Genomic DNA, 11,753 nt, shown 5'->3' with positions numbered 1-11,753 from the left:
GTCTCCACCCACTGTGCTTCCCGCCTTAGACAGCTCCCGGGTAGTTCCGCCCCTCCACCACGTACCGCCTCCATCCTGGCCCCGCCCCCAGGCGGAGCGGAGGCGCCGGGAGCGGTGCGAGCAGGCAGCGGGACCCTGGTGCGGAAGGCAGCGGTGGCCAGCGAGAGCCCGAGAGGTACTGTCGGGATCTGGGATCGGGAGGCGCCAGGTTCAGGCTAGATACCCAATAAAGTAGCCTGGACGTGAACCCTTGTAGCGTGGGGAGGAACGGGACTATTGGCTGCTTTCACTACACGCACCCCACCCAACCTCCTGTCCCAGTCCAGTCAGCACATCCAGTGTTCTGTCTCCTGGCAGCTCCCACTCCCTCCTCTGCATGAGCAGATTCATAGCTCCACTGAGTGGATTCATTGGTTCTGGACTTTTCTCAGCAGTGCTGGCAGCTGCTCCTGCTGCTGAGTGTGTGGGGCTCTCCCTATTCTGGGGCTCCCCTTCTCCCAGTGTGACCTCTTTCCCAGCCTTTGCAATCCTGGGTCTGGCCTGGGAGGAAACATCTGTAGCACTCCCTGGCAACAGAAATAGGGTCATGACCTCCAGATGTGCTGGGAAGCATCCAGCGCCTCCTCCTGGGGCAGCCAGGCCTTCCGGATCTGTGGGGGCGGGGCACCCCCCTTTTCCCCCCAATGACACAGGCTGCAAGGAATGTCCTGGCCTCAATGGACCTTGTGTGAAGATGTGGGGTGGGGGACAGAGCTCAAATACACCCCTTAAGGCAGGGCCAGAACAAGAGGCAGCTCGTGGACTGGGCTGCACACACTCCACTCCCAGAGCTCAGTTCATGGTGAAGGGCCCTCAAAGACCCCCCTCTCATGTTTCTCTCACTCTCCTCCCCACACTGTGGCCTAAGTCCAAGCCTGCATGTGCCCACAGCTTGGTCTATGGACCTGGGGCCTGCATAGTTCACACATGGACATAGTTGCTTTCACCCTTTCAGTTCCCAAGCAGTCTTCAAAGAAAGTAAGAAGTTCAGCATCAGAGCTTATCCTAGAAGAAAGTAAGACAGGAAGGCCCCTGGGAGGAGGGGTACCATGGAGCTGCTGGCTATCCCCTTCTGGCCTAGCCCCGCTTGATGCCACCATCTGATGTATAAAACTGTACCAATAGAGGCCTTCCCCTGCGGTGAGGGCTCCCGTGCCCCTGCCCCAGCTGGTGACTCCATCCATAGCTCACCCCGAGGTGGGCTCGGCCTTCTCACACCTTTTGCACCTGCCTAGTCTAGCTTCACCGCATTTCCGCACTTAGTAGGTCCCTGGGGCCTTGGGTGTTTGAGCCTTACATCCTGTGAGACCTTCAGCCTCTCCCCTCACAAGGCTGCCTTACTCCTACGCACGCAGGGGCAGTGAAGACAGGTACAGCTCTGCCAAGCCCAGTAGCAGCGGTTCTCGACCTGTGTGCTGGGACCCCCTTTGAGGGTGGAACAGCCCTTTCACAGGGGTCACACTTGAGATATTAATGTTATGATTCTTAACAGTAGCAAAATTACAGTTGTGAAGTAGCAATGACAATAATTTTATGGCTGTGAGGTCACTGCACCATGAGGAACTGTGTTAAAGCGTCACAGTGCTAGGAAGGTTGAAAACCACTGCCTTAGAGATTCAGAGACGAGGTTCACATGCTAGTTTGAACACTGAACTAATTCAGGCAAGCTCGTCTTCTTAACCCGGCCTCATTTCGACCTGCCTCACTGGGGCCTCATTTTGACCTGTCTCACGGGGTTCAGCCCTCCATGTCCATGCATGTGAGGCCAGGTAGACAGATAGCCACAGGGTCCTTTGGGATCAGCCTCTGTCACCCCCGGGCGTGGGCATAGTCGCCTGCAAGAAGCCTTAGTCCTGTCCTTTAGACCTAGGTGTCTTGGGTCCCGTGACTGAGCTCTTGTGGCCCTAGCACCTTCCTCAGGATATAGGAGCCAAGCAGGGGGCTGGGCTGAGTTGAGGCCACTTCCTGTATTATAGGAAGTCCTCTCACCACGGCTTCTGTCTGCAGCAGCTGCCCCAGGAGCCCCTGTGTCCTTGAGGTATTGAGGCTGCGGGAATGAGGGCACTGAGTCTAGGCCTTGGGTGTTCAGCTCCTTGGGGACCCTGGAGGAAGTGGGAGGTACCAGGGAGGAAGGTCTCTGGGGACAGGACGTCCTCCCTTTGTCAAGTGGGCAAGACCCAGACACCAGTGACTACTTTGATTTCCGTCCCAGTGGAAACTGTCCAGAATTTGGTGGCAACCTTCACTTTGGGCCTAGTTCCACTCAGGTGTACAGGGGAGACCTGGGAGGCCCCTATGCCCACTAGGCCCTGTCACTAGGACCCCCAGCCACAAAGCATCACAGCTCAGCCCCCAGCCTTGACCAGTGCTAAGCCTGGGAGGGGGGCTGGAAACTTCAGCCCAGGCAGACAAGGAAGTGGCCAGGAAAGCGGAAGCAGCTTTGATGGTCCTGGAGGGGGCCGGAAGCCAAAGGGGGTGGTGGAAGACTGGGCTGGGGGCCTGAGTTCCTGTTTTCTCCCCAGGCCCATCTGAGCAGCCCCCTCCTCCTGCAGTGTAGGAACCACTGAAACCTCAGCCTTCTGGCTGGGCACCAAGGACCCGTGCCCACCAATGCGGCCGGGCCACCAGAGAGTCAGGCCCACAGAGCACGCCCATGTGGGCCGGCGGTGTGGGGAGCCCTCGGCGGGGCATGGCCCCTGCACCTACCGATGACCTCTTTGCCCGTAAGCTGCGCCAACCTGCCCGGCCCCCACTGACACCACATACCTTTGAGCCAAGGCCAGCTCGGGGTCCACTCCTGCGCAGTGGCAGTGATGCTGGTGAAGTCCGGCCCCCAACACCAGCCAGCCCCCGTGCGCGCGCCCACAGCCACGAGGATGCCAGCCGCCCTGCTGCAACCCCTACTCGGCTCTTCACTGACCCCCTGGCACTACTGGGGCTGCCAGCTGAGGAGCCAGAGCCCACCTTCCCACCAGTGCTGGAACCCCGGTGGTTTGCTCACTATGATGTGCAGAGCTTGCTCTTTGACTGGGCTCCACGACCTCGGGGGACAGGCAGCCATACAGAGGCTAACTCTGGGACTCTAGCCCTAGCTGAGGATCAGACTACCACCTCAGATCTACTGCTCGGGGCACCTGGCTTTGTGAGCGAGCTTGGTGGTGAGGGTGAGCTAGGGCTGGGTGGGCTAATATCCCCACCTGTGCCCCCTGCACTGCCTAATGCGGCTGTGTCAGTCCTGGAGGAGCCACAGACCCGGACCACAGCTTACAGCCTGGAGCACGCAGATCTGGGTGCAGGCTACTACCGCAAGTACTTCTATGGCAAAGGTAAGGAACAGGCGAGTCTAGGAGAGAGTCTGGGTCAGAGGTCTCTGTGGTCTACACTATGTACAGTGGGAGGCTCATGGGCTGTCCTTTCCCTATAAAAAGGAGCAGGAGCTGAATTGGGCACTGTTGGCTCAATGCTAACCATCTCTTTAAAGGCCAAGCCTGGAGTCCCACCTGAAATCAGGGAGTGCCCTTCCATCTGGCTCATCTTCTTAACCCTCCAGGAGGCCAGCGAGCGATTTCCTATTTCCATATCTGTCTGATGAAACCCTGTTCTCATCATTAGCAGGAAAAGAAGCTTCCGTGTCTTGAAAGGGAGAACATAAGCTTTGGTGGAGCCAGGGCCGCTTTTAATTTAGGCATTTGTTCCCAGGGCCAGGAACAAGGTGTAATGTGGGTGGGACTGCGAATCGGGGTGGGAGTGAACTTCTGCCAGGTTCAGCGCTGGGTGAGATAGAACCTAGGGCCATACTTTTGTGGTGGGCGTGGTCGAGAAGGGATAGGGCGGTTTGTGGGTTTGACCCATAGGCCACCGACCGACCAATCCCCCCACCCCAGAACACCAGAACTTCTTTGGGCTGGATGAGGCCCTGGGTCCAGTGGCAGTGAGCCTGCGACGGGAGGAGAAAGAGGGCAGCGGAGGGGGCACCCTACACAGCTACCGGGTCATCGTGCGGACCACCCAGGTGGGCTGGGATTACAGGCTCAGGAGGCGGGTTCCCTCCACCACAGCCTATACAAAAACTGAATGACCCTACATCCCATCCTTAGCTCCGGACCCTCCGTGGCACCATCTCGGAGGACGCACTGCCTCCCGGCCCCCCGAGAGGCTTATCCCCGAGGAAGCTTCTGGAACATGTGGCTCCACGGCTGAGCCCCACCTGCCTGCGCCTGGGTTCAGCCTCTCCCAAGGTGCCCCGCACGCTGCTTACTCTAGATGAGCAAGTGGTGAGTGCCTGGGAGGGAGGAGGGCCCAGCTTCCCAGGGTCTGTCTGAACTTCATCTCACAGTAAAGGTGCTCCCAGCTCCCTAATCCTGACCTGATCTGACAGGACGGAGGGAGAGCTGATTCACCTCTAGCATTTCAGAGAGAAGGATCCAAGGTCACTGGAGATTTGTTTGATCAAGGAGGGCTTGTAAAGCAGCCATAGCATGTTAGGAATGCAGAATCTGGGGCTGCAAGCCCTGACCTACTCAGGCTCTGCATTAAAAAACAAAAAATCACCCTAAGGTGATTCCTAGGCACCTTTACAGTACTGGCTGACCCTGTTTCTCAGCAGCTCCCTCACCATTTTTTGTCTTCTTCCCCCAACCCCAACCCCCAGCCCGGTTGGTCTCCTCACATGGGAAGCTTCCCAGAGCTTCCTGTTCCCCTTCAGGACACTCGAGCTAGTCAGAAGTCCTGTACCTTGTGCTCAGAGTTGCCCACTAGCCCTGGCTCTCCTCCGTGTTGGTTATTACAGTGGTCATTGAACAAATACATCTCATACCTTCATGGTGTCAGACCTAGACCAGATGCTGTCCCTCAGTGTGGGCAAGAGAGCTCCTGATGAAATACAGGAGCAGGCAGGGTTCAGTGACAGGAGAATGTGGGGGAGGGAGGATCCCTAGAGGGCACACGGCAGCAGCCAAAGTTTCACACTGGACAACATAGAAGCCCTTAGCCAGCGTGAGCCTGTTTTCTGGGCAGGCAGACTTGACAAGGCTCTGCTATGATGGTTTAGAAAGATCTCTGCGTGTCACATGGCGTTTCGTGTGGGTGGAGGGCTTGCTAGACTTTCATGGGGAGGCTTTTTTTTTTTTTTTTTTTTTTTTTTTTTTTTTAGTCTTGTAGATATTGAGAGGCACAGAGAGATTCAGAACAGACAGATCTGAGAGGCACACATAGGATGTAGGCTGGACGGAAAATAGGCCCAAAGATGCGGTTGTTGTTCAGATTAGACATAGTGGTCATGGTGGCTACAGGTAATGATGAGGTGGCTAGCACTTTGTGACCAACTGAAAAGTGTGAGGAGGGGAGATTCCCCAGCTTCTCAGGCCCTAGGAGTTGTGTTTTGTTGGGGGCCCCAGGGACACTGGAGGAGGGATAGAGGCAGAGGGCAGGCAGAGACATCGTAATTGAGGGGTCAAGATATTGAAGGGCCAGGTATGATGGTGCATGTCTTTAGTCCTAGCACTCAGGAGGGAAAGGCAGGAGGATCTTTATGAGTTCTAGGCCAACCTGTTCTACATATGAGTTTCAGGACACCCAGGGCTATGTAGAGAGACTGTTTCAAAAAAAAAAAAAAAAAAAAAAAAAAAAAATGGAAAGGCCCCTGGCAGCTGGAGTTTGGGAAAAGGATCTGAGCTGAAAGCAGCTGTGGGAGAGAAGAGACAAAATGTAGAGGGAGGCATAGGCAAGATGAGCTTCTTCTTGTCCCCCAATACTAGGGCCAACATAGCCAAGAGAGTGCCAGGATAAGGTCATATATATGTGGTCTCTAGGGGGAGTTGTGTTTTCTTTGTGGGTTTTGTTGTTTGCAGCCCCCCATACATATTCACACACATACACATACACACACATACACACACATACACATACAAACACATACACACACATATACACACATACACACACGCATACACACATACACACACACATACACACACATATACACATACACACGCATACACACATACACATACACACATACACGTACACACACATACACACATGCACATACACACATATACATACACACATACACGTACACACACATACACGTACACACACATACACACATACACACACATACATACACATACACACGTACACACGTACACATACACACACATACACATACACACATACACACATATACATACACATACACACACATACACACACACACACATACACACACCTCCCCTAAGGTATAGAAGCCAGGACCTCAGGCGTGCTAGGCAGTTCCTCAGCCACAGCAGTTAGCTGTGAAGGAGGAAGGTGAGAGCTGGGGATGGGGAGATGAGACTACCTCAGTGGGGTCAGCAGGACATATCTGTCTGCAACTTGAAAACACTAGGAGAAAGAAGAATGTGCAGAAAAGCCAGGCATAGTGGTATATGCCTGCCTGTAATCCCCCATATTAGCTGAGACAGGAGGATTGTAGTGAATTCAAAGCCAGCCTACATAGCAAGACCCTGTTTCAAACAAACAAAAATGCAGGTACATATCCAGAATTCCAGTATTTGGGAGATACATGCCAGAGGATCAGAAGTTCAAGGCCAGCCTTAGCTATATAGTGAGTTTAAGTACAGCTATGTGCTATTCCTATCAAAAAGACAAACAGGAGGGGACAGAAGTGGCTCCAAACCTCGGGGGCTGGGGTAACAGCATGCTGGAGCCTCGAGCTGAGGATGGTGATGTAGACATTTGTTGGGACTGAAAGCATGGTGCTTGGCAGGAGTTCTCAGTCTTCCCAATGCTGCAGTCCCATGGTGCTTGGCAGGAGTTCTCAACCTTCCCAATGCTGCAGCCCTTTACTACAGTTCCTCATGTTGCAGTGACCTCCAACCATAAAATTATTTTCATTGCTACTGCATAACTGTAATTTTGCTACCCATGGGAACTGTACCATAAATATCTGATCTGCAGGATTTCTGCTGATATGTGACCCCTGAGAAAGGGCAGTTGAGAACTACTGGTGTATAGAGTCCTTTCTGTGAGTCATCTCTTTTGTTGCTGGAGAAGTAATTAAATCCTCTGTCACCTCCCTGTGACCTCCCTGCCCTCATGAGCACAAGGAGAGGGGCAGGTAGAATCCACTTGATGGGCAAAGATGAGCAAGTGGCTCAGAGTTCCTGCCAGGGCAGCTCAGCCCCAAAGGCCAGCTGTTCCCACCATTCATAACATGGTGCGGCTGGCAGGGTACTGAACCCTCTGTCTTCTGTTGCCCATGACCCCCTCAGCTAAGCTTCCAACGCAAGGTGGGCATCCTGTATTGCCGGGCCGGCCAGGGCTCTGAGGAAGAGATGTACAACAACCAGGAGGCCGGAGCAGCCTTCATGCAGTTCCTTACCTTGCTGGGTGATATAGTGCGACTCAAAGGCTTTGAGAGTTACCGGGCCCAGCTGGATACCAAAAGTGAGCCCCCCACCCCCAGAAGAGACTAGAGGTGCAGGGCATAGCTTTATCAGCACTCCTTAGTCTGTGGTGGCTGGGACTAAGGGTGGGGCTGAGCTGCCCACAGCAATCTACCGCTCTATTTCCATCTAAGACTGTCTTATTTCTGGGTTCGTTCTATCTTGGCACCCCTATCCTGATCCCCCTTCACCCTGGTGTGGGGCTATAGCCTATAAAGAGATGGGAGGGGATTTACCAAGGATGGGGGCTCTTGGACTTTGTGGCCTGGGCAGTAGCTGGTGGCTGGGACATAGAAGTAAGTTCAGGCAAGTCACCCACACTCCCCATGTTCTCTTTGTGTCCCCAATTGTCTGGCTACAGCGGATTCTACAGGTACACACTCACTCTACACCACCTACCAGGACCATGAGATCATGTTTCACGTGTCCACGATGCTGCCTTACACGCCTAATAACCAGCAACAGGTGTGCCAGGGGTTGGGACAGGCCAGAGACTTTTGGGAAGCCATGGAGGGTGTTACTTGAGTGAGTCTGAGGCCTTTACAAGGTGCCGTGAGGAACCACTCGTGCTCATCTCTCATTGCCTACCTTTGACCCCTAGCTCCTGAGGAAGCGTCATATTGGCAATGATATTGTGACCATCGTGTTCCAGGAGCCGGGTAGCAAGCCCTTCTGCCCCACGACTATCCGCTCTCACTTCCAGCACGTTTTCTTGGTGGTGCGTGCACATGCTCCCTGCACCCCACACACCTCATACAGGTGGGTGCTAGGGTGATCTCAAGTCATGGGCACCGATAATTGGACATATTCCCCACCTCCTCCCGTTCCCTCACTACAACCCTCCTCCACGCAGGGTGGCAGTGAGCCGCACCCAGGACACTCCTGCCTTTGGGCCGGCACTGCCAAAAGGCGGAGGACCCTTTGCAGCCAACGCCGATTTCCGGGCCTTTCTGTTGGCCAAGGCACTCAATGGTGAGCAAGCGGCTGGTCATGCACGCCAGTTCCACGCCATGGCTACACGCACACGCCAACAGTACCTGCAGGACCTGGCAGCTAATGAAGTGACCACTACTTCGCTGGACTCGGCTTCACGGTTTGGCCTGCCGTCTCTAGGGGGCAGGCGCCGGGCAACCCCTCGGAGCCCAGGCGCGGAGCTGCAGGCGGCGGGCGCGCTGATGTGGGGCGTGCGCGCGGCTCCAGGGGCGCGGGTCGCAGCGGGAGCTGAAACGAGCGGCCCGGACGACGCCGAGGTGCCCTGCTTGTTGGGCATCTCAGCAGAGACGCTGGTGCTGGTGGCACCTCGCGACGGCCGTGTGGTCTTCAATTGTGCCTGCCGCGACGTATTGGCCTGGACCTTCTCAGAGCACCAACTTGATCTGTACCACGGGCGCGGGGAGGCGATCACACTGCGGCTCGATGGGGACCCGGGGCAAGCCGTGGGCGAAGTCGTGGCACGTCTGCAGGTGAGCCAGAGTCCAAAACAAAGGCGCGCGCCTCCCCGAGTCTGGTGCGCATCGGGGGGCAGAGCCTATTGGAAACTCCGTTAAGTTGCTGTGGTGGAGTGGGGGAAAGGGGCTTGCTTGCACAGGTGACTTCTAATCTCAGAGGCTCCAATTCGAATACACAACTATCTGGTAGGTCGCTATGGCTCCACGGGCAGGCTGTGTTAGGCAGATCCGAGCCGGAGTAGGGCCAGGGCGGGGCCTCTGGGAGGCCACGCCCTCGAGGGCCACTCTCACCTAACCTTTCCTTGCAGTTGGTGAGCCGCGGCTGTGAGACCAGAGAACTAGCGCTGCCCAGAGATGGCCAAGGTCGCCTAGGCTTTGAGGTGGATACAGAAGGCTTCGTCACGCACGTGGAGCGCTTCACGTTCGCGGAGACCACGGGGCTTCGGCCTGGAGCGCGTCTGCTGCGGGTCTGCGGCCAGACGCTGCCCAAGCTGGGTCCAGAAGCTGCTGCCCAGATGCTGCGCTCTGCGCCCAAGGTCTGCGTCACGGTCCTACCCCCAGACGAGAGCGGCCGGCCACGAAGGTCAGGGCACCGGGGTGGGGTTTGAGGGTGTGTGTGTGGAAGGACTCAGCAGCTGGCCCATTCTATGCCTCCGGTGTTAGCATCAGCATGCTTTAAATCAATCGTACCTTACTCATCTAGACTTGAAACTGTTTAAGCTCGTGCTTTCCCTCTCTAAAGGTCAAATAGCCCCTTCTATTATTTCAAGATATTAGCCCCTCCACCTCTAGTACACACGAATTGATCACTTCCTATTCTAAACCCAGTATAGGCAAACTTCCCCCATAAAGCCTCAAATAGTAAATATTTTTAGGCTTTTGGAGCCACTACCCTGCCACAGTTACTCCACTCTTTTGTAGGAAAATGAATGTGTGCCTGAGCTTCAACTAAAACCACGGAAGCTGGAATTTTGGGATTTGATATAGATGCCCTTTATCTTGTGAAGGGGTTACTTACTGGTAAACCCAATGTAAGGTCAAAAAATTCCAAGTGGAAATACGTTATGCTCAGACTGTCTGTAATTTTTACATATTATGAAATACTCTATTAATATCTTTAAATTATTTAAACATCTAAAGACTAAGGCTAGAGAGGTGGCTCAGCCATTAAAAGCATTTGCTGCTCTTGCAGAGGACCTGAGTTGGATTCCTAGCACCCACATGGTGATCCGCATCAGCTTGTATGTAACTCCAAGACCCAGGAGTCCCACACCCTCTTCTGGTCTCCATAGGCAGTTGCATTCACATGTGCCTGCCCCCTCCCCACATAAATACACATATACACATAAGTATATATTTTAGGATATCTAAAAACTATTCTTAGCAGATAGGAGTTTCAAAAACTGGTATGTGTGCTAATAAAAAGAAAGAGAAACATAGACTGGATTTGGCTCCAGGCAGTGCACTGTGGATGCTAATCAATTTGCTTTACATTGTTTAAACTGTAAGTACTGTTATGTATGTTTGACAAATGTGGCCTGCTTAGGATACATGCACAGGACAGCCATGGATACAAGGTTAACAGTGATATTTGTCGGCTATAGAGTCTGGAGTGTGCTCTGTAGCAGACAAAACATTGATAGGAGGATGCCTGGAGAGCTCTCTTCCTTTCGAACACCTCTGGCAGTAGCTGGAATGGGATGGGTGCTGTGGAGGGGACAGAGGGTCCTACCTGATACTGCCCTGCACCCATCCTCCAGGAGCTTTTCGGAGTTGTATATGCTGTCTCTGAAGGAACCCAGCCGGCGTGGGGCCCCAGAGCCAGTACAGGATGAAACTGTGAAGTTGGTCATGTTGCCTCCCAAGAAGCAGCTGCTACATTTTTGCCTGAAAGACAGTAGCAGTCCTCCAGGGCCCGGTGATCTGACTGAGGAGAGAACAGAGTTCCTGCACAGCCACAACTCCCTGTCACCTCGCAGGTACACCCTCTGGGCCAGCCTTTTAGGACCTGAAAGCAGAGCTCTAGAAAAGCAGCTCTCAGTTCTGAGCCACCCCTACCCTCCTTAGCTCCATGTCCGATGAGGCTCCAGTCCTGCCCAATACCACTCCAGACCTCCTCCTTATCACCACTGCCAACCCATCTGCACCCGGTACTGACAAAGAGACACCCCCTTCCCAGGTGAGCAGAAACAAAGTTCTGGGGATTCATTGCAGAGGTGACATTGGGTGCTACTGCCTTGGTGTTCACTTACGCCCCCAGGACCAGTCGGGAAGCCCCAGTAGCCATGAAGACACCAGTGACTCAGCCCCAGAATTGAAGGCCTCCATCCTGCCCAGAACCTTGTCTCTTCGGAATTCCATCAGTAAGAGTGAGTCTAGAGCCAGGGAATAGGGCAGGAGGAAAAGATAACCAGTTCTAGTCCTCCCCGCTTACCCCCCGCCCCGTGCCCCTTAAGCCTTTCTCCTTTAACTTGCAGTTATGTCGGAAGCTGGCAGTGAGACCCTGGAGGATGAGTGGCAGTCCATCTCAGAGATCGCCTCCACATGCAACACAATTCTGGAGTCACTGTCCCGGGAGGGTGAGGCCTTGAGGGGCCCAGGGGAGGGGGAGCCAGAATGATGTTTATCCCTTTCCGGCCTGCCCACAGTCTCTCTCTTTTTCTTCTCTCTCTCTCCCTCCCATAGGACAACCCATTCCAGAGAGCGGAGATCCCAAGCAAGCTTTAAAGTGTGATTCTGAGTAAGGTTTCTGCCCTCATGTACTCCCTCGTGTGTGTGTGTGTGTGTGTGTGTGTGTGTGTGTGTGTGTGTGTGTGTG

General features: G+C 54.2%; 1 protein-coding gene across 3 annotated transcripts in view; it reads left to right on the top strand.

Moving 5' to 3' along the window:
- The first annotated feature begins 46 nt into the window (after positions 1-46).
- The window catches only part of Sipa1 (signal-induced proliferation-associated 1), a 12,462-nt gene continuing 755 nt past the window's right edge, over positions 47-11,753 (top strand). Inside the window, exons 1-15 of one of the 3 annotated variants that reach the window (XM_031389346.1) lie at positions 80-175; positions 2,016-2,077; positions 2,562-3,365; positions 3,924-4,051; positions 4,137-4,313; positions 7,314-7,488; positions 7,849-7,952; positions 8,089-8,246; positions 8,341-8,950; positions 9,244-9,518; positions 10,696-10,914; positions 11,003-11,114; positions 11,196-11,304; positions 11,413-11,514; positions 11,621-11,675. In XM_031389346.1, the coding sequence (XP_031245206.1) occupies positions 2,693-3,365; positions 3,924-4,051; positions 4,137-4,313; positions 7,314-7,488; positions 7,849-7,952; positions 8,089-8,246; positions 8,341-8,950; positions 9,244-9,518; positions 10,696-10,914; positions 11,003-11,114; positions 11,196-11,304; positions 11,413-11,514; positions 11,621-11,675 (2,897 nt within the window). In that variant the 5' untranslated portion in view covers positions 80-175; positions 2,016-2,077; positions 2,562-2,692. Of the gene's footprint in view, positions 176-2,015; positions 2,078-2,561; positions 3,366-3,923; positions 4,052-4,136; positions 4,314-7,313; positions 7,489-7,848; positions 7,953-8,088; positions 8,247-8,340; positions 8,951-9,243; positions 9,519-10,695; positions 10,915-11,002; positions 11,115-11,195; positions 11,305-11,412; positions 11,515-11,620; positions 11,676-11,753 lie in introns of all 3 variants that reach the window. The other 2 variants (XM_031389347.1, XM_031389344.1) reach the window with 2 other exon arrangements.

Source organism: Mastomys coucha, unplaced genomic scaffold (genome assembly GCF_008632895.1).
Source record: "Mastomys coucha isolate ucsf_1 unplaced genomic scaffold, UCSF_Mcou_1 pScaffold21, whole genome shotgun sequence".
Classification (NCBI taxonomy): Eukaryota; Metazoa; Chordata; class Mammalia; order Rodentia; family Muridae; genus Mastomys; species Mastomys coucha.
The sequence above is the reverse complement of the archived record's forward strand: the minus strand, read 5'-3'. Positions and strand labels throughout refer to the sequence as shown.